At 36.2% G+C, this 27,755-nt stretch overlaps 1 protein-coding gene and 1 long non-coding RNA gene across 3 annotated transcripts in view; one reads left to right on the top strand and one right to left on the bottom strand.

Annotated features, from left to right (window-relative positions):
• LOC309861784 overlaps window positions 1–24,641 on the top strand; it is a 64,993-nt gene extending 40,352 nt beyond the window's left edge. Inside the window, exon 4 of the long non-coding RNA XR_014310204.1 lies at window positions 24,183–24,641. This is a non-coding gene — a long non-coding RNA (uncharacterized lncRNA). The remainder of the gene's footprint in view (window positions 1–24,182) is intronic.
• Window positions 385–27,755, bottom strand: part of SOX30 (SRY-box transcription factor 30) — a 36,070-nt gene continuing 8,699 nt past the window's right edge. The window contains exons 4-5 of one of the 2 annotated variants that reach the window (XM_082725009.1): window positions 23,476–23,968; window positions 385–2,122 (exon numbers count right to left, since the gene is read on the bottom strand). In XM_082725009.1, coding sequence (XP_082581135.1) covers window positions 1,741–2,122; window positions 23,476–23,968 — 875 coding nt within the window. In that variant the 3' untranslated portion in view covers window positions 385–1,740. The remainder of the gene's footprint in view (window positions 2,123–23,475; window positions 23,969–27,755) is intronic. The other variant, XM_082725010.1, reaches the window with a different exon arrangement.

Below are 27,755 nucleotides of genomic sequence, written 5' to 3'. Positions count from 1 at the left end.
TAAAGCCTCTGCCTTCGGCTCAGGCATGATCTCAGGGTCCTGGAATCAAGCCCCGCATCAGGCTCTCTGCTCAGCGGGGAGCCTGCTTCCTCCTCTCTCTGCCTGCCTCTCTGCCTACTTGAGATCTCTGTCTGTCAAATAAATAAATAAAATCTTTAAATAAAATAAAATGAGATGGGATAAAATGGGTCAAACTGTCACACACATTTTTCCTTCATCAATTGTGAAGACAACCAGATGTTGCTTTAGTTCCTACATGAGGTTACACATTTGCTCTCTCCACCAAGATATTTGTTTTGCTCTTTAACCACATTGAAGTGACATTGCACAGAGTGATAAAGAATATAAAATATAAGAATAAAATTTTTATTGGGTAGAGGAAATCTTAGATACAATTAAGTATAAGGCTGATGAAATGTATTAACAACCTTTCCTTAAGGAACAAATGCAAACTTAGTAAAGGAAGAAGTTGGAAGCTTAGAACAACTTTCCATAAAAAATTTCCAAGCAGTTTTAGTAACAAAATCTCAATTTGCATAAATTATACAGATCATTGAAGGAAAAGTATATTGGTTTGTGGCTACTTCTGATCCTCAGTTCAGGTGCCTTGTAGATCTCTTCTACCATGATCCCAATTCTGGTGGTCCTGATCTTGTTCTAAATAGGTTCTTTCCATCCATAGTGGACACTCACCATGAGGACACATCATAAGAAGGATTTTTATTGCTCACCGTGAATTAAACAAATTCCATGTGCTCTTACACATGAACTCCATGGTTTCAGAGACAGCTGCTTGCACCAAATCTGGAGGAGCTCTTCCATTTGTGGGGGTGCTTAAGTCACATGTACAACACATGTAAAGAGTTTAGAAATAGCATCAGAGTATGTGCACAACATCTTTGTTGAAAAAGTTTCAAGTCTCATGTAAGCTAACAGGATCTGTGCAATTCTGGAGACTATTAAGTAAAAATAAATTATCTGTATGTGGTATGAAACCATCCTCATTTGAACAGTACTCGTTCTGTTTATTTCTATCCCCCAAACAGAAAACATCCAACAAGAACAATTTTATCTATGTTTATTTAATTATAACAAAAGTAGAACAATGCATACCAAATGGAAAAATAAATCCAAAAAAGATGATGAAAATGTTTAGGAACAGAAATGACTAATTTAGCTGAAGGAATTACCCAAGTGCCATGAAAACATATTTGAAACTTATAATTGGTTATTAAAGTAAATTAAATTTAGTAACTGAGTCTCAATTCATTACTAAAAATTATCAAAATATTTTCAAACTGTTACATAAAAACAGACAATATCAATAAGTAGTACATAAACACCAAACAAAAAATCATATGAGAAAAATAAATAAATGTATCCTGAGATAAAATACAAATCACACTTGTCATGCCAGATATATACTCCTTATCCCCTCAATAAAATTGTGAGAATTCAGTATTTTGCACATTCCAAGATAAAGTAATGATAATATATGTTGATACAAATTTCAGACACAAAAATAAATTACTTCATATCTTAAATATTCCTATGATGAAACATCAGGACTCCAGTTTCACAAATCAAAATTTTATGAAGGTATAAATTATGTTTGATTTGACTCCTCAAATCATGGCTGACAACTCCCAGCAAAGCATTCTAGGCTCTTTTTTGCTCATACCAACTGACCCAGAATATATTTTAAGAAATGTTTATTTTCTGTGCATATTTGTTTTAAAATTATAAATTCCTGAGCACTTTTTCTTCTTCCTCCTCATCACTGTCAGTGACATTGACTTGCTGGATGCTAGAGGGAGTTGATGTTGGGGCTGTGAAGACATTCTCCAAGGCTCCAATGTCCAGCTGAGGCATGGGATTTAAGTATTCTTCCCCACTGTGGCTATGACTGTTATAGTAAGAGGTCCCATCCATGCTCTCACAACTCCGAGAATCTTCACTGTGTGTGCGTTCATCTGGATAGTCTCTAAAAGGATAGTCTCTATTTAAAGCTGAAAACATAGCCTCGTGTTTTTGGTACCTGTCTTCATAATAACCAAGGCATTCTGGCATTGAACTTGGAAAATTTCCATAGCCAAAGGGAGGCCGACTATAAGGGCAGGTGCTGTAGCAGAAAGATAAAAAAGGAATTAGATCATACCTTGCTCCCATGCTGACTTGCATACAGACAAATTGAGCAAGTTTAACTGCACCCTCTTTGGGGCCTGGAAAGTGCCCAAGATAACTTTCTGCAACCACTTCATGTATTCATCTGCACTTTTACTACTACCAAGTCCCAACATAGAGTAAATGGCAAAGTAAGCCTGTGACTTACCAGAGCTAGTATCTAGTATCAGCCTTGGACTTCTTACCTTTGACAACCCTGACAAAGAAAAATTGATAATCTGGACTTTTCTCTCATGACACCATGTAAGATTTTGGAAATGTAGGCTTGTGTTATATTGTGCTAAAAACCAATGCTTAGTAAGTAGTACAACAATTGTTTTTACTAGTATTTGAAACAAAACTTATGGGGTGGGGAGACATATAATTGAGTTGGGATCAATACTCATCAACTGCATTTTTCACAAAACTAGAATAAGTAATTCCTAAAATCTGAGTGGAATCATAAAAGATCCTGAATAGCTAACACAATCTTGAGAAGAAAAAAAAAAAAAAAAAGCCGGCAATATCACAATTCTATATTTCAAGACATACTACAAAGCTACAGTAATCAAAACAATATTTCACTGGTACAAAAATAGACATATAGATCAATAGAACAGAGAACCCAGAAATAAATCCATGATTATATGGTCAATTAATTTATGATAAAAGAAGCAAGAATGTACAATGGGGAAAAGACTGTCTTCAGTAAATGGTGCTAAGAAAACTGAACAGCTACATGTAAAGAGAATGAAACTGGGCCACCTCTGAACACCATACACAAAAATAAACTCAAAATGGATTAAAGACCTAAATGTGAGGCCTGAAACCATAAAAATCCTAGAATGCAGGCAATAATTTCTTTAACATTAGTCATAACAACATTTTTCTAAATATGTTTCCTAAGACAAGAGAAACTAAAGCAAAAATGAATTATTGAGACTATATCAAAATAAAAAACTTCTGCACAGCAAAGGAAACAATCAATAAAGCTAAAAGACAGCCTACTAAATGGGAGGAAATATCTGCAAATGACATATCAATAGTATCCAAAATATAAAAAAAAACTTCTACAATTCAACACCAAAAAACAATCTGATTAAAAAATGGGCAGAGGACCTGAATAGGCATTTTTCCAAAGAAGATATACAGATGGTCAACAGACACATGAAAAGATGCTCAACATTCTCATCACCAGGGAAATGCAAAGTAAAACCACAATGAGATATCATCTTACACTTGTGAAAATGGCTGAAGTCAAAAAGACAAAAAAATAACAAGTGTTGGCAAGGATGTGGAGAAAAGGGAACCTCATATGCTGCTGGTAGAGATATATACTGGTACAGCCACCATGGCAAACAGCATGGAGATTCCTCAATAAATTAAAAATAGAAATACCATATGATCCAATAATTCCACTATGGGGTATTTACCGAAAGAAAATGAAGACACCAATTCAAAAAGATATACTCATCCCTATGTTTACTTTAGTATTGTTTATAAAAGCTAAAAAATGGAAACAACCTAAGAGTCCATCAATAGATGAATGGATAAAGGAGATGTGTTTTATCACGAATGAAAGAGGAGAGATCACAACCAACACTGGCTAAATACAAACAATTATAAGAACATATTATAAGCAACTATATGGCAACAAATTAGGCAATCTTGAAGAAATGAATGCATTCCTAGAAATGTATAAACTACCAAAAATGAAACTGGAAGAAACAGAAAACCTGAACAGACCCATAACCAGCAAGGACTCTGAAGCAGTAATCAAAAGTCTCCCAATGAACATGAGTCCAGGATCAGATGACTTCCCAGGGGAATTCTACCAAATATTTAAACAAGAATTCATACCTATTCTTCTGAAGCTGTTTTCAAAAATAGAAATGAAAGGAAAACTTCCTAACTCTTTCTTTAAGGCCAGCATTACCTTGCTCCCAAACCCAGACAAAGACCCCACCAAAAAGGAGAATTACAGACCAACATCCCTGATGAACATGGATGCAAAAATTCTCACCTAGATACTAGCCAATAGGATCCAACAGTACATTAAAAGGATTATTCATCATGACCATGTGGGATTTATTCCTGGGCTGCAAAAGTAGCTCAACATCCACAAATCAATCAATGTGATACACTACATTAATAAAAGAAAGGACAAGGACCATATGATCCTTTTGATAAATGCAGAAAAAGCATTTGACAAAGTATAGCATGCTTTCTTGATTAAAACTCCTCACAGTGTAGGGATAGAGGAAACATACCTCAATATCATAAAAGCCATATATGAAAAGCCCACAGCAAATATCATTCTCAATGCGGGGAAAGACTGAGAGATTTTCCCCCAAGGTCAGGTACACAACAGGGAGGTCCACTGTCACCACTCTTGTTCAACATAGTACTAGAAGTCCTAACCTCAGCAATCAGTCAACAAAAGAAATAAAGGTCATCCAAATTGTCAAAAAAGAACTCAAACTCTCACTCTTTGCAGATGACATGATACTCTATGTGGAAAACCCAAAAGGCTCCATCCCAAAATTGTAAAACTCATACAGGAACTCAGCAATGTGGCAGGATATAAAATCAATGCACATAAATGAGCGGCATTTCTACACACTAACAATGAGACAGAAGAAAGAGAAAGTAAGGGGTCAATCCCATTTATAATTGAACCCAGAACCATAAGATATTTAGGAATAAACCTAAGCAAAGAAGCAAAGAATCTGTACTCAGAAAACTATAGAAACTTCATAAAAGAAATTGAGGAAGACACAAAGAAATGGAAAAATGTTCCACGCTCATGGATTGGAAGAACAAATATTGTGAAAATGTCTGTGCTACCTAGAGCAATCTATACATTCAATACAATCCCTATCAAAATGCCATCAATCTTTTTCACAGAGCTGAAAAAAATAGTCCTAACAGTTGTATGGAACAAGAAAAGCCCAAATAGCCAAAGGAATTTTTAAAAAGAAAACCAAAGCTGGTGGCATCACAATTCTGGACTTCAAGCTATGTTACAAAGCTATAATCATCAAGACAGTATGGTATTGATATAAAAACAGACATCTATTCAATAGAAAAGAATAGAGAACCCAGAAATGGAACCCCAACTTCATGGTCAACAAGTCCTCAACAAAGCAGGAAAGAATATCCAATGGAAAAGGGACAATCTCTTCAACATATGGTGTTGAGATAATTGGACAGCCACATGCAGAAGAATGAAACTGGACCATTTCCTTACACCACACACAAAAATAGACACAAAATGGATGAGAGACCTAAATGTCAAACAGGAATCCATCAAAATCCTAGAGGAGAACACAGGCAGCAATATCTGTGACCTCAGCCACAGCAACTTCTTGCTAAGACATGTCTCCAAAGGCAAGAGACATAAAATGAACTATTGTGAATTCATTAAGATAAAAAAAGCTTTTTCACAGCAAAGGAAACAGTAAAAAAAAAAAAAAGACAACTTATAGAATGGAAAGAGATATTTGCAAATGTCTTATCAAATAAAGGGCTAGTATCCAAAATTTATAAAGAACTTATCAAACTCAACACCCAAAGAACAAATAATCCAATCAAGAAATGGGCAGAGGACATGAACAGACATTTCTGCAAAGAAGACATCCAAATGGACAACAGATACTTGAAAAAATGCTCAACATCACTTAGCATCAGGGAAATACAAATCAAAGTCACCATGAGATACCACCTCACACCAGTCAGAATAGCTAAAATTAACAACTCGGGAAATGACAGATGTTGGTAAGGATGTGGCAAAAGGGGAACCCTCCTACTGTTGGTGGGTGAAAGCTTGTGCAACCACGCTGGAAAACAGTATGAAAGTTCATCAAAAAGTTTAAAATAGAGCTACCCTACGACCCAGCAATTACACTATTGGGTATTTACCCCAAAGATACAAATGTAGTGATCTGAAGGGGCACATGCAACCTGAGTTTATAGCAGCAATGTCCACAATAGCCAAACTGTGGAAGGAGCCTAGATATCCATCAACAGATGAATGGATAAAGCAGATGTGGTGTATATATACATATACAATGGAATATTACTTAGCCATCAAAAAATGGAATCTTGTCATTTGCAATGACATGGATGAGACTAGAGGATATTATACTAAGTGAATAAGTCAGTCAGAGAAAGACAATTATCATACTATCTCACTGATACATGAAATTTAAGAAACAAAACAGAGGACCATAGGGGAAGGGAGGGAAAAATAAAACAAGATGAAACCAGAGAGGGAGAAAAACCAGAAGAGACTCTTAATCATAGGAAACAAACAGAGTTGCTGAAGGGGAGAGGAGTGGAAGGATGGGGTAGCTGCATAATAGACATTAAGGAGTACATGTGATGTAATGAGCACTGGGTACTATATTAGACTGTGATGAATCACAGACCTGTACCTCTGAAACCGGGAATACATTATATGTTAATTTTTAAAAAAGACACACACACACACAGACACACACAGGAATATTATGCAGTCATAAAAAGGATGAGCTCTTGCCATTTGTGACAACATAAATAGACCTAGAGGGCATCTATACCAAGTGAAATAAGTCAGACTGAGAAAGACAAATACTATATGATTTCACTTATAAGTGATATCTTAAAAGGTAAATAAACAAAAAGCAGAATCAGAACTGTAAATACAGAGAACAAACTGATGGTTACCTCAGAATGGGAGGTTGTGCAAAATGAGTGAAGGGGGGTGGAGATACAGTCTTCTAGTTATAAAGTAAATAAGTCATAGGAACAAAAGGTATAGCATAAGCAACATAGTCAATGATATTATAATAGCAATGTTTAGGCTCAAATGGCAGCTATACTTATGATGAACATAGCATAATGTATAAACTCATCAAATCACTATACTGTACATCTGAAACTAATATAAAATTATGTGCCAACTATACTGAGAAAAAAAAAAAAAAGAGAGAGAGAGTTCCTGGGCAGGGGGGCCGTGACCCTGGAACAGAGGATAACAACCTAACTTTTTAATTGAATCTCCATAATAAGTTAAATTAAAAATATTGTTTCTATTGGAAAGATTTAGAATGAATATTAAACTCTGGTTTTAAAGATCTTTTCCAAATAAATTTTTGCAAAGTGAACAACCGAAAAGATTATTTTGCTGTTTAACAAATTGATTTTAAGGCAATTCTAAAAATTCTGCCATCCCAATCTGTTTGCTAATTTTTTTTTTTTTTTAAGAATATTCTCTCTTTCAAAGGTGCATAATGGGAATCATAGGAGTATACAAATGTCCAAGCGAGAGTTCCCTGGACTCATGGACTCCATCTAGTGACAGAATAACATAAACATAATAACCACACTCAGCAAAACCCCCAAGTTAAGGGTTTCACTTGATGTGCCCACATTTTTTTAAAAAAGGTCAACTTTGTTTTCTTCCCTTCAAAATATAAGTACAATTGACAAACTAGACTATTATCTCAAACACTGAAAATATGGGGGTATCTTGAGTGGTTTGGTATCCCACCCCCAAATGTCCCAAGTGCTGGGTACCTTACCCTTGTTAAATATCACAATAATGAGGCTAAAGTTCCAAAATGTTTCAGGTTTCCTTTCCTACTGCCACATCTTCCTTCCGGCATTTTTAATATAACACATATGTCCTGAACACATTATCCTTTTAGCTAGAATGACTTTGCTTCTGTAGCTCTTCTAACCTCAGCCCTCCATCTACTGAATTACACAGATACCTCTCCCTCCATAAAGCACTCACTTCAGCTAGAAACAATGTACCCACTATTGTGTTCAGGACTCAATGTAAGCAAGATATTACATAAGACTTGGTGGAGAATTTAATTTTAAAAGAAGATCTAGAATCTAGGTATATACTAGACATATGCTAAAGTCTATAATGCAAACTCAAACATTACATGGCCATGTAGATATTCAGAAAGCAGATCAATTATGATAAGAGTATTCAGAAAACAGATCAATTAAGATAAGATTAATCTTAGAAGTTTGCATGGATGAAAAATAAGTTTAGCATCAATTAGAATTATTAGAATGGTAATATTAGTCAACATGTTAACCAACAATAAGCATTTAATAGGTTCTCTAGGCATTAGCCAAGGAGTTTATGTGTTATCTCAATTATTCTTTAGACCAACCATATGAAACAGATATTGTATCCCCATTTTACATCCCTGGTGGTCTAGTGGTTAGGATTCGGCGCTCTCTCTCTCCATTTTACAGCTGGGAGTAGAGAACCTTAAAAAGATTGAGTAACTTGCTCAAAGTCATATAATTAGCGAGTAGTGAAACCGAATCAGGCAAGCTAACTCTAGAACTTGTTCTCCTAACTACTGCGCCACACTACATGGGTATCTACTCTGCCACTTAAAAACCTGGTAACCTTAAGTAAACGTAAGTTTTTCTGAGCCTTGGACACCTTATATAAAACAGAGGTAATATCACCTGTTCTGCCAACTTAAAAGATCTGTCAGGAGGAACCTGAGAGAGGATATCTATGCATACTTTAGAAATGAAAAACACTTTTAATGTATTATTATATAGTTTTACAAGAAGTTACAGGTAATAATATATTCATAAACTCAGACACTTACATGTGTGTATAACATTGATTTTCAAAAAGAATGCAAAGATAGAACAAAAACTAACTGAAATGCTGGCATGTAGGAGGCAAGATGGAAGTGGGGAAGAAATAGGCAAAGAAGCTAGCCTTCTGAGAATGGACTTTGCCTTATGGTTTTGACTTTGAAACCACAAAATTACTTTACATAATTTTAAAACAAATGTAGTATTTTTAAAAGTAATCCCTAAAAATTAAAAGCAAATGAAAACAGATGAACCCCAGTTATATCAAGTTGTAGTTACCTTAACTACACAAACATTATATCAGGATCATTTAAATCTGGTATTTTTATTGTTCCTTCCTGGTAAGATACACCCTAAAAAGAAAAGAATCACAAACAAATCTTACACTGCATTTGGTAATTTTATTGTTTGTGACAGTGCTGCTTTGAAACTATTGATATAATTGTTTTGAAACTATTCTCTCTCTATATATATACATACATATAAACACACATCAGAAAAAAAAACACGTTTGGTAAGATAAAGCAAATATGTTATTACCATTAGGAAACAAGATTTTTAGGGGGAAAGATACTAGCACATAAGATCAATGCATCTTATTTGAAACTACAATATTAAATTTATTTTGGAAATATCAACATAACACTCATGAAGTATTTTTCTCAAAAAAATACATATTTTCTCATATTCTACACTGCAAATCCCTAGATACTTTTTTTTTTTCCCAGTGTAACAGTATTCATTGTTTTTGCACCATACCCAGGGCTCCATGCAATCCGTGCCTTCTCCAATACCCACCACCTGGTTCCCCCAACTTCCCACGCCCCACCCCTTCAAAACCCTCAGATTGTTTTTCAGAGTCCATAGTCTCTCATGGTTCACCTCCCCTTCCAATTTCCCTCAACTCCCTTCTCCTCTCCATCTCCCCTTGTCCTCCATGCTATTTGTTATGCTCCACAAATAAGTGAAACCATAGGATAGCTGACGCTCTCTGCTTGACTTATTTCACTCAGCATAATCTCTTCCAGTCCTGTCCATGTTGCTACAAAAGTTGGGTATTCATCCTTTCTGATGGAGGCATAATACTCCATAGTGTATATGGACCACATCTTCCTTATCCATTCGTCCATTGAAGGGCATCTTGGTTCTTTCCACAGTTTGGCGACCGTGGCCATTGCTGCTATAAACATTGGGGTACAGATGGCCCTTCTTTTCACGACATCTGTATCTTTGGGGTAAATGCCCAGGAGTGCAATTGCAGGGTCATAGGGAAGCTCTATTTTTAATTTCTTGAGGAATCTCCACACTGTTCTCCAAAGTGGCTGCACCAACTTGCATTCCCACCAACAGTTTAAGAGGGTTCCCCTTTCTCCACATCCCCTCCAACACATGTTGTTTCCTGTCTTGCTAATTTTGGCCATTCTAACTGGTGTAAGGTGGTATCTCAATGTGGTTTTAATTTGAATCTCCCTGATGGCTAGTGATGAAGAACATTTTTTCATGTGCCTGAGAGCCATTTGTAGGTCTTCATTGGAGAAGTGTCTGTTCATATCTTCTGCCCATTTTTTTGTATGATTGTCTGTTTTGTATGTGTTGAGTTTCAGAAGTTCTCTATAGATCCTGGATATCAACCTTTTGTCTGTACTGTTATTTGCAAATATCTTCTCCCATTCTGTGGGTTGCCTCTTAGTTTTGTTGACTGTTTTCTTCGCTGTGCAGAAGTTTTTGATCTTGATGAAGTCCCAAAAGTTCATCTTCGCTTTTGTTTCCTTTGCCTTTGGAGACATATCTTGAAGGAAGTTGCTGTGGCTGATATCGAAGAGGTTACTGCCTATGTTCTCCTCTAGGATTCTGATGGATTCCTGTCTCACGTTGAGGTCTTTTATCCATTTTGAGTTTATCTTTGTGTATGGTGTAAGAGAATGGTTGAGTTTCATTCTTATGCATATAGCTGTCCAGTTTTCCCAGCACCATTTATTGAAGAGACTCTCTTTTTTCCACTGTATATTTTTTCTGTTTTGTCAAATATTAATTGACCATAGAGTTGAGGGTCCATATCTGGGCTCTCTATTCTGTTCCACTGGCCTATGTGTCTGTTTTTATGCCAGTATCATGCTGTCTTGGTGATCACAGCTTTGTAGTAAAGCTTGAAATCAGGTAACCTATTCTCCTAAAGCTGGATGGATGCTAAGATTCTCAACAAGATCCTAGCAAACAGGATCCAACAGCACATTAAAAAGATTATCCACTTATGGTTTGTCTCCCTCCCAATTCCATCTTGTTTCATTGATTCTTCTTCTACCCACTTAAGCCCCCATGTTGCATCACCACTTCCTCATATCAGGGAGATCATATGATAGTTGTCTTTCTCTGCTTGACTTATTTCGCTAAGCATGATACGCTCTAGTTCCATCCATGTTGTCGCAAATGGCAAGAAAGGGGGAGGGGGGTTGGGAGGATGGGGTGGGATTATGGACATTGGGGTGGGTGTGTGCTTTGGTGAGTGCTGTGAAGTGTGTAAACCTGGCGATTCACAGACCTGTATCCCTGGGGATAAAAATATATGTTTATAAAAAATAAAAAATTTAAAGAAAAAAAAAAAAAGATTATCCACCATGACCAGGTGGGATTCATCCCTGGGCTACAAGGATGGTTCAACATTCACAAATCAATCAATGTGATAGAACAAATCAATAAGAGAAAAGAACCACATGGTCCTCTCAATTGATGCAAAAAAAGCATTTGACAAAATCCAGCATCCGTTCCTGATTAAAATGCTTCAAAGTATAGAGGGAACATTCCTGAACTTCATTAAATCCATCTATGAAAGACCCACAGCAAATATCATCCTCAATGGGAAAAAGCTTACCGCCTTCCCATTGAGATCAGGAACACGACAAGGATGCCCACTCTCACCACTCTTGTTCAACATAGTATTAGAAGTCCTAGCAACAGCAATCAGACAACAAAGAGAAATAAAAGGTATCCAAATTGGCAATAAAGAAGTCAAACTCTCTCTCTTCGCAGATGACATGATTCTTTATATGGAAAACCCAAAAGCTTCCACCCCCAAACTACTAGAACTCATACTACTAGAACCCAATCTACTAGAACTCATTCAGCAACGTGTCAGGATACAAAGTCAATGTACAGAAATCAGTGGCTTTCTTATACACTAACAATGAAAATACAGAAAGGGAAATTAGAGAATCAATTCAATTTACTATAGCACCAAGAACCGTAAGATACCTGGGAATAAACCTAACCAAAGAGGTCAAGGAACTATACTCGAGGAACTACAGAACACTCGTGAAAGAAATTGAAGAAGACACAAAAAGATGGAAGACCATTCCATGCTCTTGTATTGGAAGAATAAACATTGTTAAAATGTCTATACTTGCCTAGAGCACTCTATACTTTTACTGCCATTCCAATCAAAATTCCACTAGTATTTTTCAAAGAGCTGGAGCAAATAATCCTAAAATTTGTATGGAATTAGAAGAAACCCCGAATCGCTAAGGAAATGTTGAAAAACAAAAATAAAACTGGGGGAATCACGTTAGATACTTTTTTAAAATTCAGTAACAATGAGCATCCTTATTGCTCACATTGTGATTTCAGCAAAAGGAACCTGGATTTCTAGGTAAAATGGCTGATACCATGTCTGGTGTGCACAAAATGTACAAGATGAGCCTAGGACTTATTGTGCTAGAGAACAAAAAAGCTATCAAAGATTAAAGACACAGGATATAACTTGTAGCCAACTGGACAAATCAAAGATAAATAATGGATAATTTGAGCATCAAAAGATATAATAATGACTGCGATGTATAAAAACATACCAAATATACAGAAATCTACTTGTTCATGATGGTGTTGCTAAAACAAAACAAGACTCAATGATATGAGGGGAAAAAAATCAAGAATTTATCCTACCCTTTGGTATTTCTGAGTGACCAACTGATGAGGGTTAAGTTTTTCTTCAAAAAAGCATTCTAGCGGGACGCCTGGGTGGCTCAGTTGGTTGGATGACTGCCTTCGGCTCAGGTCATGATCCTCGGTCCCGGGATCGAGTCCTGCATCAGACTCCTAGCTCCATGGGGAGTCTGCTTCTCTCTCTGACCTTCTCCTCGTTCATGCTCTCTCTCACTGTCTCTCTCTCAAGTAAATAAATAAAATCTTAAAAAAAAAAAAGCATTCTAGCTAATGAGTGAAGGAACACTGAATCAAAAAATGACCATTTTGCAATCTCATGGTTCTAGGCAACAATCTCCATAGGCACTAAAATCATTGCACTGGTATTTCTCAAGCTTAGCTGACCATTACAATCACCTGGAGGAACTTTTAAAGAATTCTGCTGCCCAGGTCCCCCCCAGACACAAAAAGTCCAATTTATTTGGTCTTAATTCTTCAAGTGATGCTACTGTATAGCCAAGAATTGAGAAGCAGCACTTACCTATCATGATAATACCTGAACCTGCAGATCATTCTTAACATCACTCTTAGAATCAAACAAACGTTATGTACCTCTTGATGTGATACTCTACAAATTACACAGCACCACCCATGAGGTATCATTGCCAAAAAAAAGAGAAAGAGAGAGAAAAGAAAAAGGAAGAGAAAGGAGGAGAATAAAAGCCAAAAAAAAAAAAAAAACGGAAACAGAGTCAAATCAAGTTGCAAGAGCTATCATTTCACAGGGTGGGGGGGAAGGGTAATAAGGTAACATGTAAATTATATCCAAGGATAAAATAAGCAAAATCCAGGATGAGGATAACATGTTTCTTCAATGAATACAAGGCATTAAAAAAACAATAAAAGAGGATAGAGAACTGTTCTAGCATGAAAGAGGCTTAAAAAACATAATCACATCCAATATGTATATCTTGTTTCAATCCTATTTATATTCTGCTGTTTACACATACCATAGTTTATCTATTCACCTACTGAAACACATCTTGATTCTTTCTGTTTTGGCAACTATGAATAAAACCGCTATAAGCATCTGTGTGCAGATTTACACATTTGTGTAAACACAATTTTTTTTCTTTTTTTTCTTTTCCTTCCTCTTTTTCTTTCTTTCTCCTTCCTTCCTTCCTTCCTTCCTTCCTTCCTTCCTTCCTTCCTTCCTTCCTTCCTTCCCTCCTTCCTTCCTTCTTTCCTTCCTTCTTTCCTCCCTTCCTTCCTTCCTTCTTTCCTTCCTTCCTTCCTTCCTTCCTTCCTTCCTTCCTTCCTTCCTTCCTTCCTTCGTGGTAAATACCAAGGAGTGTGATTGCTAGATCATATGGTAAGAGTATTTTTAGCTTTATAAGGAACTGCCAAACTGTCTTCCAAAGTAGGTATACCATTACGCATTTCTACTAGCAATAAATTAGAATTTCCTTTGCTCCACATCCTGACCAGTATTTGGTGTTCAGGATTTGGTGTTGTCCATATTTTGGATTTTGGCGATCCTGATAGATTTGTAGTTATATCCCATTTAAATTTGTAATTCCCTAAAGATACATAATGTGAAGCATCTTTCACATGCTTAAATGCCATCTGTATATGTTCTTTGGTGAGGTGTCTGTTCAGGTTTTTGGTCCACTTTTAATAGGCTGTTTTCTTATTGTTGAGTTTTAAGAATTCAAATATTTTGCACATTTTTCAGATACATCTTTTGCAAAAATTTTCTCCCAGTCTGTGACTTGACTTTCATTCTCTTGATACCACAGTTTCTGATACAGTAGCTTTGTATAGTAAGTTTAAAGTCAGGAATTGTGAGTCCTCCAAATTTGTTTCCCCTTCTCAAGATTGTTTTAAAACTATTCTGGGTCACTTACAGTTCCATATAAACTTTAGGGTCAGCTTTTCCATTTCTGTAAAAATAAGTCATTGGGATTTTTGAGAGGGATTGTATTGATTCTGCAAATCACTTCAGGAAGTACTGTCTTCTTAACAATAGAAAGCCTTCTAAGCATGAACATAAATACTTTGCATTTATTTAGATCTTTCATTTCTTTCAGTAATGATTTGTAGTTTTCAGTTTGTAAGTCTTATGCCTCTCCCTCATTAGATTTATTCCTAGGTATTTTAGTCTTTTTGATGCTACTTTAAATAGAATTGTTTTCTTAATTTCCTTTTTGGATTGCACATTGCTAATGTATAGAAAATTCAAGTGATTTATGTATATTGATCTTATACCCTGCAACTTATCATTAGCTCTAATAAACTTCTGCAGATTCTTTAGGATTTTCTTTATATAGGATTTTCCATACATAGGATCATGTGTAAAAAGAGATAATTTTATTTCTTTTGTTTTGGATGTCTTTTAAAAAAAATTTTATTTATTTTTAAAATTTCTTTTCAGTGTTCCAGAATTCATTGTTTATGCACCATACCCAGTGCTCCATGCAATACGTGCTCTCCATAATACCCACCACCAGGCTTACCCAACCTCCCACCCCCCACCCCTCCAAAACCCTCAGATTGTTTTTCAGAGTCCACAGTCTCTTATGGTTCTTCTCCCCTTCCAATTTCCCCCAACTCCCTTCTCGATGTCTTTTTTTTTTTTTTTTTTTTTTCTTGCTTAATTTCTCTGGCTAGAACTTCTAGTACAATGTTGAAAAGCAATTGTGAAAGCAAACATCCTTTTCTGGTTCCCAGTCTCAGGAGGACAGCTTTTGGTCCATCATCAATGAAGATGATATTAACCTTGGGTTTTGTTCAATGTTGAGGAAGTTCTTTTCATGCTGAGGAAGTTCTCTTCTCTTCCTAGCCTGACGATTCAGTTTTGAAATCAGGAATTGTTTTTTATAATAAAAAAAGATGTTGGATTTTATCAAATGCTTTTTTTTTCTGCATCAATTGAGATAATCAGGTGGTTTTGTTCCTTCATTCTATTTATAAGGTGTATTACACTGATTTTCAGATGTTGAACCACACATACATTGCTAGGGTAAATCTCACTTGGTCTTGGTATATCATCCTCTTAACATCCTGCTGGACTCAGTTTGCTAGCATTTTATTAAGCATATTTTACAACTATATTCACAAGATATATTAGTCTGTAATATGTGGTATCTTTGTCTGGCTTTGGTAGCAGAGTAATGTTGGTCCTAGCTGTGTCCCCTCATATATTTTGGAAGAATTTGATAATTGGTGTTTGGTAGAATTGACCAATGAAGCTATCTAGCCCAGGGCTTCTCTTTGCTGGGAGGTTTTTGATTACTGATTCAATCTCTTTTTTAAAAATTAACTTATAAAGTATTATTTGTTTCAGGGGTACAAGTTGGTGATTCATCAGTCTTAGAAAACTCACAGTACTCACTATAGCACATACCCTTCCCAGTGTCCATTACCCAGCCACCCCATCCCTCTCCTCTCCCCTCCAGCAAACCTTGGTTTCTTTCTGAGATTGAGTCTCTTATAGTTTATCTCCCTCTCTGGTTTCATCTTGTTTCCTTTTTTCCCTCCCTTCCCCTATAATCCTGTGTCTTGTTTCTCAAATTCATCATAACTGATTCAACCTCTTAATATAGGTCTGTTCAGATTTGCATTTTCTTCTTGAGTCAGTTTTGATAATTCACGTATTTGTCCACTTTATCTAGGTATCTAACTGGTTGGTGTACAATTATTCACTGTATTCTCCTATAGTCATTTTTATTTCTTTAAAGTTGGTAGCAATGTACCCAATTTCATATCTTATTTTAGTAATTTATGTCTTCTCTGTTTTTCTTAGTCAGTCTAGCTAAAGTTTGATCAATTCAATTGATCTTTTTAAAAAGCTAACTTTTGTTAATTTTCTTTTATTTCATTAAACTCTCTTTTTTCTTCTTTACTTTTCTCTAATCATTCCTTTCCTTCTGCAAGCTTTAGGTTTTGTTCGCTCTTCTTTTAGAAGAGAAGGTTTTGTTTGCTCTAGTTAGGTTTTAACATTCTTGTTGATTTGAGATCTTCTTTTTGAATGTAGGTCATGGCAGCAATAATTTTTCTGTTATTCTATCAGGGTTGGAGAAGAAACTTTGTATGATTTAAATCTTTTTAAGTACTTCTGAGACTTGCTTTGTAATCTAACATATGGTCTATCCTATGTGCAACTGTGTGCCATTATGAAGAATCTATATTCAAACATTGGGTGAAACATTATATATGTCTATTATGTAGTTGTTCTTTCCAGTATTGTATAGTGTTCTATTTCCTTATAATCTTCATTCATTTTGGAGGAATGATCTATCCATTATTGAAAGTATTCACAGCTAACATCATACTCAATGGTTAAAAGCTGAAAGCTTTTTCTCTAAGATAACGTTTAGGAGGGGTACTGGGTGACTCAGTCGGTTAAGCAACCAACTCTTGATTCCTGCTCAGGTCATGATCTCAGGGTCGTGGGATTGAGCCCTGCGTCAGACTCCATGCTGAGCAAGGAGCCTTCTTAAGATTCTTTCTTTACCTCTCCTTCTGCCCTCCCCTTTTTACGATCTCTCTATGAATAAATAAGATCTTTAAAAAAGAAGAGAGTAAGACAAGGATGCTCACACTTGCCACTTCTATTCAACATAGTATTGGAACACCAAGCCAGAGATACCAGGCAAGAAAAAGAAATAAAAGGCACCCAAACTGGAAAAGAAGAAGTAAAACTGTCTCTATTTGCACTGATATATTATACTTAGAAAACCCTAAAGATTCCATTGAAAAAAAAGTTAGAACTAATCAACAAATTCAGTAAAGTTTGAGGATACAAAATGAATAAACAAAAATCCTCTGCATTTCTATACACTAAAAAAAAGCTATTATAAAAAGGAATTAAGAAAACAATCCCATTTACAACTGCTTCAAGAAGAATAAAATACCTAAAAATAAATTTAACCAGAAAGGTGAAAGACTTGTATGCTGAAAATGATAAGATGTTGGTGAAAGAAACTGAAGAAAACATAAATAAACGGAAAGATATTCTGTGCTCATGGATCAAAAGAAGTATTGCTAAAATGTCTATAGTACCCAAAGGAATCTATAGATTCAATGCAACCCCTATCAAAATTCCAGTGGAATTTTTCACAGAAATAGAACAAACAATCCTAAAATTTGTATGGAACCACAAAAGACCCCAAAGTCAAAGCAATCTTGAGAAAGAACAAAGCTAGGGACATTATACTCCCTGATTTCAAACTATATTATAAAGCTATAATAAAACAATATGGTATTGGCATAAAACCAGACACAGATCAACGGAAAAGAATAGAGAGACCAGAAATAAACTCACACATACATGGTCAACTAATTTACAAAGGAGTCAAGAATATACAATCAGGAAAGGATAGTCTCTTCAATAGATGATGTTAAGAAAACTGAACAGTCACATGGAAATAATGAAAGCCCTATTTTATGCCATACATAAAATCACCCCAAAAATTAAAGATTAAAGACTTGAACATAAGACCCCATATCATAAAATTCCTAAAAAAAAAAACATAGGCAGTAAGCTTCTTGACTTTGGTCTTGCTGATGATGCTTTGGGCTTGACATCATAAGGCAATAAAAACAGAAATAAACAAGTGGGACCACATCAAAATAAAAAGCTTCTCCACAGCAAAGGAAACCAGTAATGAAATGAAACAGTAAGCTACAAAATAGGAGAAAATATTTGCAACCCATATATCTAATAAGGCCTTAATATCCAAAATCTATAAAGAACTCATACAAGTCAAAAGCAACAAAACAACAATCCAATAAAAAATAGGCACATATTGGGGAGAATATGTGCCATGGTGAGGCTGTGAAGTATGTAAACCTGGCGATTCACAGCCTGTACCCCTGGGGATAAAAATACATTATATGTTTATAAAAAAAATAAAGATTTTAAAAAAAATACCAACATATCTCAAAAAAAAAAATAGGCACAGGATCTAAATAGACATTTTTCCAAAGAAGACATACAGATGGCTAACAGGTACATGATAAGGTACCTCAACGTCACTAATCATCGGGGAAATGCACATAAAAAAACACAATGAGACATTACCTTACACCTGTTAAAATAGTTTTATAAAAAAGATAAGGACTAACAAGTGTTGGTGAGGATGTGGAGAAAAGAGAACCCTTGTGTGCACTATTGGTGGTAAAGTAAATTGGTATAGCCACTATGAGAAATAATATGAACATTCCTCAGTTAAAAATAGAACTGTCTTATGATCCAGCAATTCCACTTCTGGGTATTTATTTGAAGGAAATAAAGACGCTAACTTGAAAGAATAACTGTACTCCCATGTACATGTACAGAGGTTCCATACATACAATGGAATATTATTCAGCTGTATAAGAGGGAAGAAATCCTGTAATAATATGGATGAATCTTGAGGACATTATGCTAAGTAAAATAAGTCACAGAAAGACAGGTATGGTATGATCTCCCTTATACATGGAAATTAAAAATACATGAATTCATAGAGAACAGATTGGTGATTGCCAAAGGAGGTATGGGGGAGGAAATGGGAAAAAAGGGTGAAGGTGGTCTAAAGTTACAAACTTCCAGTTATAAGATATATAAGTCCTGGAGACAGAATGTACAGCATTGTGACAATAGTTAATAATACCATGTTGTATATTTGAAAGTTGCTGAGAGACTAAATCTTAAAAGTTCTCATAACAAGCAAAAAAAAAATGTATGTTGTACACATGAAACTAATGGTATATATCAGTTATATCTCAAAAAAATATTTAAGACATCAACTGTCATTGTTAAGTTTATCTATTTCTCTCTTTAATTCTGCCAATTTTGGCTTCATATGTTTTGGGGCCCTTTGTTGCATATGTATACGGTTATAATCACTGTATCTTTTTAATGTATTAACTTTTTATCAATATGTAATGTCCTTCTTTGTCTACTGTAACAATTTTTGACATAAAATCTATTTTGTCTAATATTATTATAGAAGCCCATCTCTTTTTGGTTACTATTTGCATGGAATATCTTCTTTTATTTTTTCCCCTTTCAACCTATTTGTGTCTTTGGATTTAAAGTGAGTCTTTTGCAGATAGAATATATTTTGATACTATTTTTAATACACTCTGCCAATTTCTGCTTTTAATTAGAGAGTTTAATCCATTTATATTTAAATTGATTACCAGTAAGGAAGAACTTATTTTGCCATTTTGCTATTTTGCTTTATATATGTCAATTTTTTATTTTTTCCTCAGTTTTTCCATTAAGGTCTTCTTCTATACTTAATGGATTTTTTTTTCAAATTAATGGATTTTTCTAGAGGGCTACTGTGTTCCCTTGTTTTCTTTTTGCATATTTCTAGTTATTTTCTTAAATGGTTGCCTTGGAGATTACAATTAAAATCCTAAATGTATAACAATCTAATTTAAACTGATATTTGCCTTTATTGGCATATGAAAACTCTGTATAAAACATCACTCCCACTTTATATTGTCATTAATTATATACATACTTTATTTATCCATTGACATAGATTTATAATAATTGCTTATGCATTTACGTTTTAAATAATACAGAAAAAAAAAAGAGAAGTTACTAACCAAAAATGCAGTAACACTGGGTTTTATAACTACCTATATAGTAACTTTTACCACTGTTCTTTATTTCTTTGTTTGGCTTTGAGTTACTGTCTAGTGTCTTTTCATTTCAGCTTGGAGTAGTCCCTTCAGCATTTCTTTTTTTTTTTTTTTAAGATTTTATTTATTTATTTGACAGAGAGAGATCACAAGTAGATGGAGAGGCAGGCAGAGAGAGAGAGAGAAAGGGAAGCAGGCTTCCTCCTCAGCAGAGAGCCCGATGTGGGGCTCGATCCCAGGACCCTGAGATCATGACCTGAGCCGAAGGCAGAGGCTTAACCCACTGAGCCACCCAGGCGCCCCCCGCCTTCAGCATTTCTTGTAGGACATGTCTACTAGTTCTGAAATTCCTCAACTTTTGTAATCTGGCAGGCTTTTATTTCTCCTTTATTTTTGAAGGATACTTTGTCAATTATAGAATTCTTGGCTGATGGCTTTTTTCTTTCAGCACTTTGTATCCCACTGCCTTCTGTCCTCCATGGTTTCTGATGTGAAATTGGCTGTTAGCTTTATTGAGAATCTCCTGTACAAGATAAGTCATTTTCTTCTAACTGCACTCAAGAGTCTTTCTTCATCATTGATATTTAATAGCTTGATTATAATGTATCTCAGTGTGGATCTCTTTGTATTTATCCTAGTTAGTATTCATTGAACTTCTTGGATTCACATCCTTCTTCAAATTTGGATCATTTTTGGCCACTATCTCTTTAAATATTCTTTCTGCCCTTCCTTTCTCACCTTTTCTCCAGAAACTCTGATTATTATGTTGGTAGATCTGATGGTGTCCCACAGGTCCCTTAGATTCTGTTTACTCTTAACTATTTTTAATTCTGCCTCTTAGATTGGATGATTGCAATTGACCTATCTTTATATTCACTAATTATATTTTTATATTGATCTTTATATTAACTAATTCTTTAAATTCACTAATTCTTTATATTCACTAATTCTTTCACTTTATATTCACTAATTCTAATCACTTTATATTCACTAATTCTTCTGTCTGCTCAAACATGCTGCTGGTTCTCCATAGTGATTTTTCATTTCAGTTACTATAATTTTAAGATCCAAGATTTCTATTTGGTTCCTTTTTATAATTTCTGTATTTTTATTGATTTTTTTCTCTATTTGGTGGTACTCTATTCTCCTTGTTTCATCTAGTTCTCTGTCCATAGTTTCTTTTATTTCCCTTTAGCTCAAGACAGTTGATTTAAAGTCTTTGTCTAGTAAATCCAATGTCTGGGCTTCCTTGGGGATAGTTTCTGTTAACTTTTTTCCTTGTAGATACCATATTCTTATTTCCTTACATGCATAGGAATTTTTGTTGAAAACTGGACGTTTTTAGTATTATAATACAGTATTTCTAAAAATCAGATTTCTGCCCCTCCCCAGGGTATGATGCTGTTGTTTCTTTTGAGTTGTACTTACGTGTTTCATTGGTCACTTTTCTAGACTTTTTGTAAAGACTTCATTCTCTGTCTTTTGTGATTATTTAAGTCTCTGTTCCATTATCTTAGTGATTTGGCAGAGCTTTCCTTAAACATGTAGAACCAGACAAAGCAAAACAGAGTAAAAAACATTCTCCCAGTCTATGCAGATTGTTTCTGAATTGGGGTACTCCTTCAGTGCTTGTCCAGGCTGTTTACAGTTCTTTCTTAGACTCAGTTTTCTACTTACACAGAGCCTAAAGATCAGTCAGAGGTGAAAGCTTACAGTCTTCTCAGGTGCTTGTTGAATATGTGTCTAGCCCTGGATGTGTGTGTGCCATTCTGGATTTCGCAGTATATATGTAAGAGCTTTTCAAAGCTCTTACTCCCCATGTACCTCCTTCCCAGCCTCTTCTAGGATTTTCAGTGTGCCTCCTGCTTGCCCCAACTGTTGTCCCTTACCCTCAGAAAGCTGAAGTAGCGTATGCCTTTGAATATTTTTCACAAACACCACTTGAAAGACAACTCAAACCCTGAGAGTATTTTGAGGTTCATGAAACAAAGGCAAGCCCTTGAACCAATTCTTCAGGAAGCCACCAAATAAATCAAAATTCACAACCATAACACTTTGAGAAAAAATGTCTATATTGCTTCCTCTAACAGCAAAAAGTTGCACCAGAACATGAGTCACCGACACCTCGACCGCCACTAAACCATAAAATGGGGAACTGTTGTGGCAAACTGAGGTAAGGCCTTGAAAACAAGCACTCTTATTATGAATTGGAGTAATGTAACATATACCTGAAAAGTTCTTTGAGCTATTGGTATGTCTATGTGGGAAGTAATTTTACTTTCCTAAATAAGTAACAATAGAAGATTGGTACTGAACATGTAACACTCGAATCTCAGTAGTAACTATCGGCTTATGCGCTTAACAATTGAAAAGTAGAACTTTTACTATATTAGAGTATTTGATAGGAAGCTAAATTCTAGCACTCCAAAATGAAAAATTATAAATTTGTTTTCCCTAGATGCTTTCCTATAAAAATCAATTCTTTCACTGATAATTTATATGGGAATTTTTTGGGTTAAAAAGACAACTGTGTAACTTTGAACAAGTCATTAAACCTCCCAGACCAAGCACTTTCCTATATAGTGTTGCTATTCAAAGTTTGGTCTACAAATCAATAGAACTGGCATCACTTGGGAACTTGTTAGAGATGCAGAATATCAAGCCTACTATACCCTGGTATAGGATACTGCTCTACCCCAGACCTACTGACTCAGCATCTTCATTGTAACAAGATCACCTAAGAATGATACACAAAAAATAAGTCTGAGAAGCACAAGTCTATGAATAGGGTATGGGGAGAGTAAGTAAATGATCTTAAGGACCCTTATAACTGATTCTTCAAAAAAAAATCAGATCTGACAACATTGGAGCCTGTATTATCTTGTGGTGACCATCAGCTACAGCTGAGTAGCAGCTACCCCATTAGATGGGGTATGAACTCTCTTTGGCCTCCTAGTCCTCATCTAGCCTCATTCATGTATTTATATTAACTGCCTGGCCCCTGTTCAGCCTCTAATCTAAATCAGATTCCAACCAGAATTGAGGGAGTCCCTTTCTAAATAAGGAGTACCTTCAGAGGTAAAAATTCATTAGCTGTATGTGTCTTCAGGTGAAAGAAAAAAAATGTTCATTTACCTTGATGGGAAGTAGTGAGGTCCAGGTAGGAAGTAAGGGTGATGAAAAGAAAATCGTGGTGGTGTCCCAAACAACGTGGCCGGATGGCCAAGGGGAGGAGCTTGGTAGACATGTGAGTGTGGAATAGGAGGAGCCTGGGGGATTGGAGCACTTCTGGGACAAGTGGAAACGCTGGGATACTCCTTGGGAGGTTGGATGGTTGAGGTCGCAAATCTGGCATGGGCAGTACTTGCACTAGTTGGAATCCTGTTGGTGTTCTCCAGAGAGACGGGAGTAGGTCTCTTCACGGAGCGACTGGCTCCGGAGTGCAGCCGATGAGTGTCTGTTTGGGAGGGCCCCGCAAAGCGCTGGGGTGGGAGTGCTGGACGGAGGGGCAGGCTTGGAGCCTGGATGCCCACCTGGGCAGTACTGGAGACGCTGGGCTGGAAAAGTGAGATGGGGCTTGGGCGCTGGACCGCAGGTGTGGGCAGTTGGATGGCAGGTGGGGCGTCACCTTCAGAAATAAAAACAGCATAGGTCTGGCATTAATTGAGTTGCTCCATGTTTTTCTTTATCCAGAATTTAATAAACTGTACAACCAGAAGTCCTCACTAACCATCTCACCTAATAACATTACCACACCACACCACTCTATTTCCTTTATAGAATTTGAACAATTTGAAATAATTGTTTATATATATATATTTTTGTCTCTCTTTCCCATCTAGATTCTAAGTGCCATGAGAAGAGAGACCTGTTCTGTTTTGCTCCCTGCTGTACATCCAGGGCTCAAAAGTCTGTATGGCCTTCAGCAAATATTTCTGAAAGGATAAGTAAAGGACTAAAGTTGAGTGATTGAGTGGAAGATGAAAACATACAAATGCTAATGTGTGTATATATAAATGTTTCTTTAAAAAAGTAATATGAAACTACTGACAGTGGTTACTTCTAAGGAACAGTCATCTGGGAGAAGGGACAGGACAATGGACAGGTAGACTTTTATTATATATCTACTGGTACTGTTTGAATTTTCTATTGTGTAAATATGTAAACCTTCCTTTGAATATTGAGATTTCAGGGTAGTATATGGGTCATTTTTCTACTATTGCATATACTTCCCTATATTAAATTGACATTAGAATTACATTTAATTTTTTAACTGAAAAAATAAACAGCCAGTAAAATTATTTTGCTTCATTGCATTCAATGTCAATGCTATTACAAAAGGAAATTCCCAGGTGAGAAGAGGACTTGCCACAGGTCAACAATTTGTGACAGATATGAAAACAGTATTTTGCAGCAAGGCATAACAAATATGGCAGAATTTAATAGGTAGGTGAAACAATCATGCTCTTGAACAAGAGAGGACTACTAATTGAGTGAGTCACCAAGTTATTCAAATAGCACATTTAGCCTAAACTTAATTAAACTTTTCCAAAGAAATATAGAGGGAAGCCACAGCAATAGAGTCATGATCTGTTTTATTCCAGTGTAGTTAGATCTCCAGTGCAGTCCAAGAACAGACTATGATTAGAAATATGTCTCTGCAAGAGGCTGAAAGAAATGTAGATCTTTTCTTAGCATTGCCCAGGGAAGGCCTTTGCTTCCTTCTTTCTCTCCAGAATAAGAATACAATGCTCCTCCTAAACCTGCAAGTAGGGAATTAAGAGATCGATCTATCTGTTTCAAAAATGGCCCCTGACTCAGTCAAGCACAGACAACATAGGGTCAGGGTGTGCGTGAAGCTGTCCTGACTCATAGTTGTTAAGGTTATGTGCGCCCCCCTCCCCCGGCCCCCATGAGGCACAGGCCTTAGACCTTTCTTGATTGATCAAGCATAAAATAATTTCCCTCTTCCATGTTCCCTTAGAACATGTAAGTCTATAACTTATCACAAAATGTTATAAATCTCTGTTACTTGCTTCTCTGCCGCCCCTACCCACAAAACTGGAAGCTTGAGAGCAGGAGCACTTTCTTTCAAACCTGTATCCAAGTTTTTGGCATGGAACTTGGCTAATAATAGTTAGAAAGCTATGGCTAGATGGGGGAAAAGAAACCCTAACAAATAAACCTATACCTGATAGCACTTCTACCACTGATCTGCTATAAGGAGAACTCCCTTATCTAAACAACCATGAAGCCAGAATGACTTGTAATTGAATTATCACTGTACTCAAAACATCTGCTCCTAAAAGTTAGACCTCTGACCCAGGCTTCTCCTCCCTATAGCTAGTACAAGAAGCTCTTAGTCCTCAGTAAAGAAGTATGATCTTCCTAGGCAAAGTAAAGTTATATAGACCAACTGGTATTGTTTTAGTTACTGAAGAAAGAAGGAACTCATTTTTTAGCTGACATGAAATGTTCTTTTTTACCGAAGATATTTCTAAAAAAAAAAGCAGTACGAGGCATGAGATGATAAATCGTGCATCCTTTAACTCAATATTCACCAAGTAACCAACATATGTCAGGCACTGTTTTGGTCTGAGGTTAAAAATAAAATAGATGCATAGAGAGTTACATAGAAGTATAAGGAAGATGTCCTAAATGTTGAAATTCTGGTTGCTAAGCAGGAAGTTAAAGTCTGCAACATCTAGGCATTTCCATAAACTGTCAGTGGAGAGAGAAGACTTGTGGGAAGGACAGAGCTCTAATGTATCAAACTTTAGATAAGGGATTGAAAAAACTAGCCAGTCATCTGTTTTCTCTTCTTCTAGCACATAGTTAAATTATCTTTCCCAGCCTCCCTTGCAGTCAGAGGAGTTGCCATGTGGCCAAGAGCTACCTAATGGAAGGTAGAAGAGATGTGCACCACTTCTGAGCCTGACCCCTGAAAACCTTCAGGTATTATCTTCCATGCTCTTTCCTGTTCTGTAGATTCATGCACACTAGTCCAGTGGCCTTGGATGCCACATATGAAAGATGGCAGTGCCACAGCAGAGAAGTAGTTTGTGCCCAGGAGTCACTCCTTCAAAGACATCTGTACACTGACTAGAAATACCTATTTTAGATTTAAATGGATAAAAATAAACCATAATTCTGTTTAAACCATTATGTTTAGGTGCTTATAAAGCAGCTAGCATTATCTAATCATTACATGAGATCTAGAAGAATTCTAGATCTATGATATAATATGACAGGAACAAAAGAAGTTATTAATTTTCAATACTCCCCCACCATCTCTCCAAAAGGGAAAGAATCCACTGTCTGTACTGACTGGACAGAGGGTGCGATGAGGCTTTTGTTGTGTGACTGAGATAAATAGTGAAGGAATGAAGAATGGCAGAAACTGAGAACAGACCAAATTTCTCTACAAGAAAAAGTTGTATGGAGGTAGTCTGGAGAGAAGGACCAGCATGTGTCTGAACAATAAGAGAGGCAGAGAGAGAAGGAGAGGGGAGAGAAATGGAGTAACAGGCAGAGACACAGAGACAGAGATGGGGAATGGAGAATTGGGATAAACACGGAACTGATTTTTAAAAAAAAAAAAAGTGAGAATTTGTAAAGAAACAATGGTAACGAGGAGCCCCTAGATGACTTGGAGTATGTTGAACCATGTGATTCTTCCTTCCCTGCCCCCATCAAGAAAACCTACAATAAAGAACTACTTCACTTTTCAAAGAATTTTTGAGCCTAGATTTGTGTTTCTCATGGACATGATACTTTGCTGGAATGGATCTTAAGGCAAAGAGAAGGCCAGACTTTTTTGGATTATAACAGTATCAGAATAATGGAGGTTTTCTGGTTTGTTTCAGTTAAATAACTGAAAAAGTACCATATATCTACTACCAAACAACTAAAATAGTAGTAAACGTTTTAAATTAAAAATTTAGAGAAAATATAAATTCAGAAGAGTGAAAGATGTCAACTGATAATATAATAAGGCAAACCAATTTTGGGCTTTAGAAATAAAATGTAGAGAACAAAATAATTCACCAGAAAATTCATATTATGTATAAAGTGACATTTAAAAGCCAGCCTAGGGCACCTGGGTGGCTCAGTGGGTTAAGCCGCTGCCTTCGGCTCAGGTCATGATCTCGGGGTCCTGGGATCGAGTCCCGCATCGGGCTCTCTGCTCAGCAGGGAGCCTGCTTCCCTCTCTCTCTCTCTGCCTGTCTCTCCATCTACTTGTGATTTCTCTCTGTCAAATAAATAAATTAAAAAATATATCTTTAGGGGCGCCTGGGTGGCTCAGTGGGTTAAGCCGCTGCCTTCGGCTCAGGTCATGATCTCAGGGTCCTGGGATCAAGTCCCGCATGGAGCTCTCTGCTTGGCAGGGAGCCTGCTTCCTCCTCTCTCTCTCT

This window comes from Mustela nivalis (genome assembly GCF_964662115.1).
Source record: "Mustela nivalis genome assembly, chromosome: 3".
Lineage (NCBI taxonomy): Eukaryota > Metazoa > Chordata > Mammalia > Carnivora > Mustelidae > Mustela > Mustela nivalis.
The sequence above is the reverse complement of the archived record's forward strand: the minus strand, read 5'-3'. Positions and strand labels throughout refer to the sequence as shown.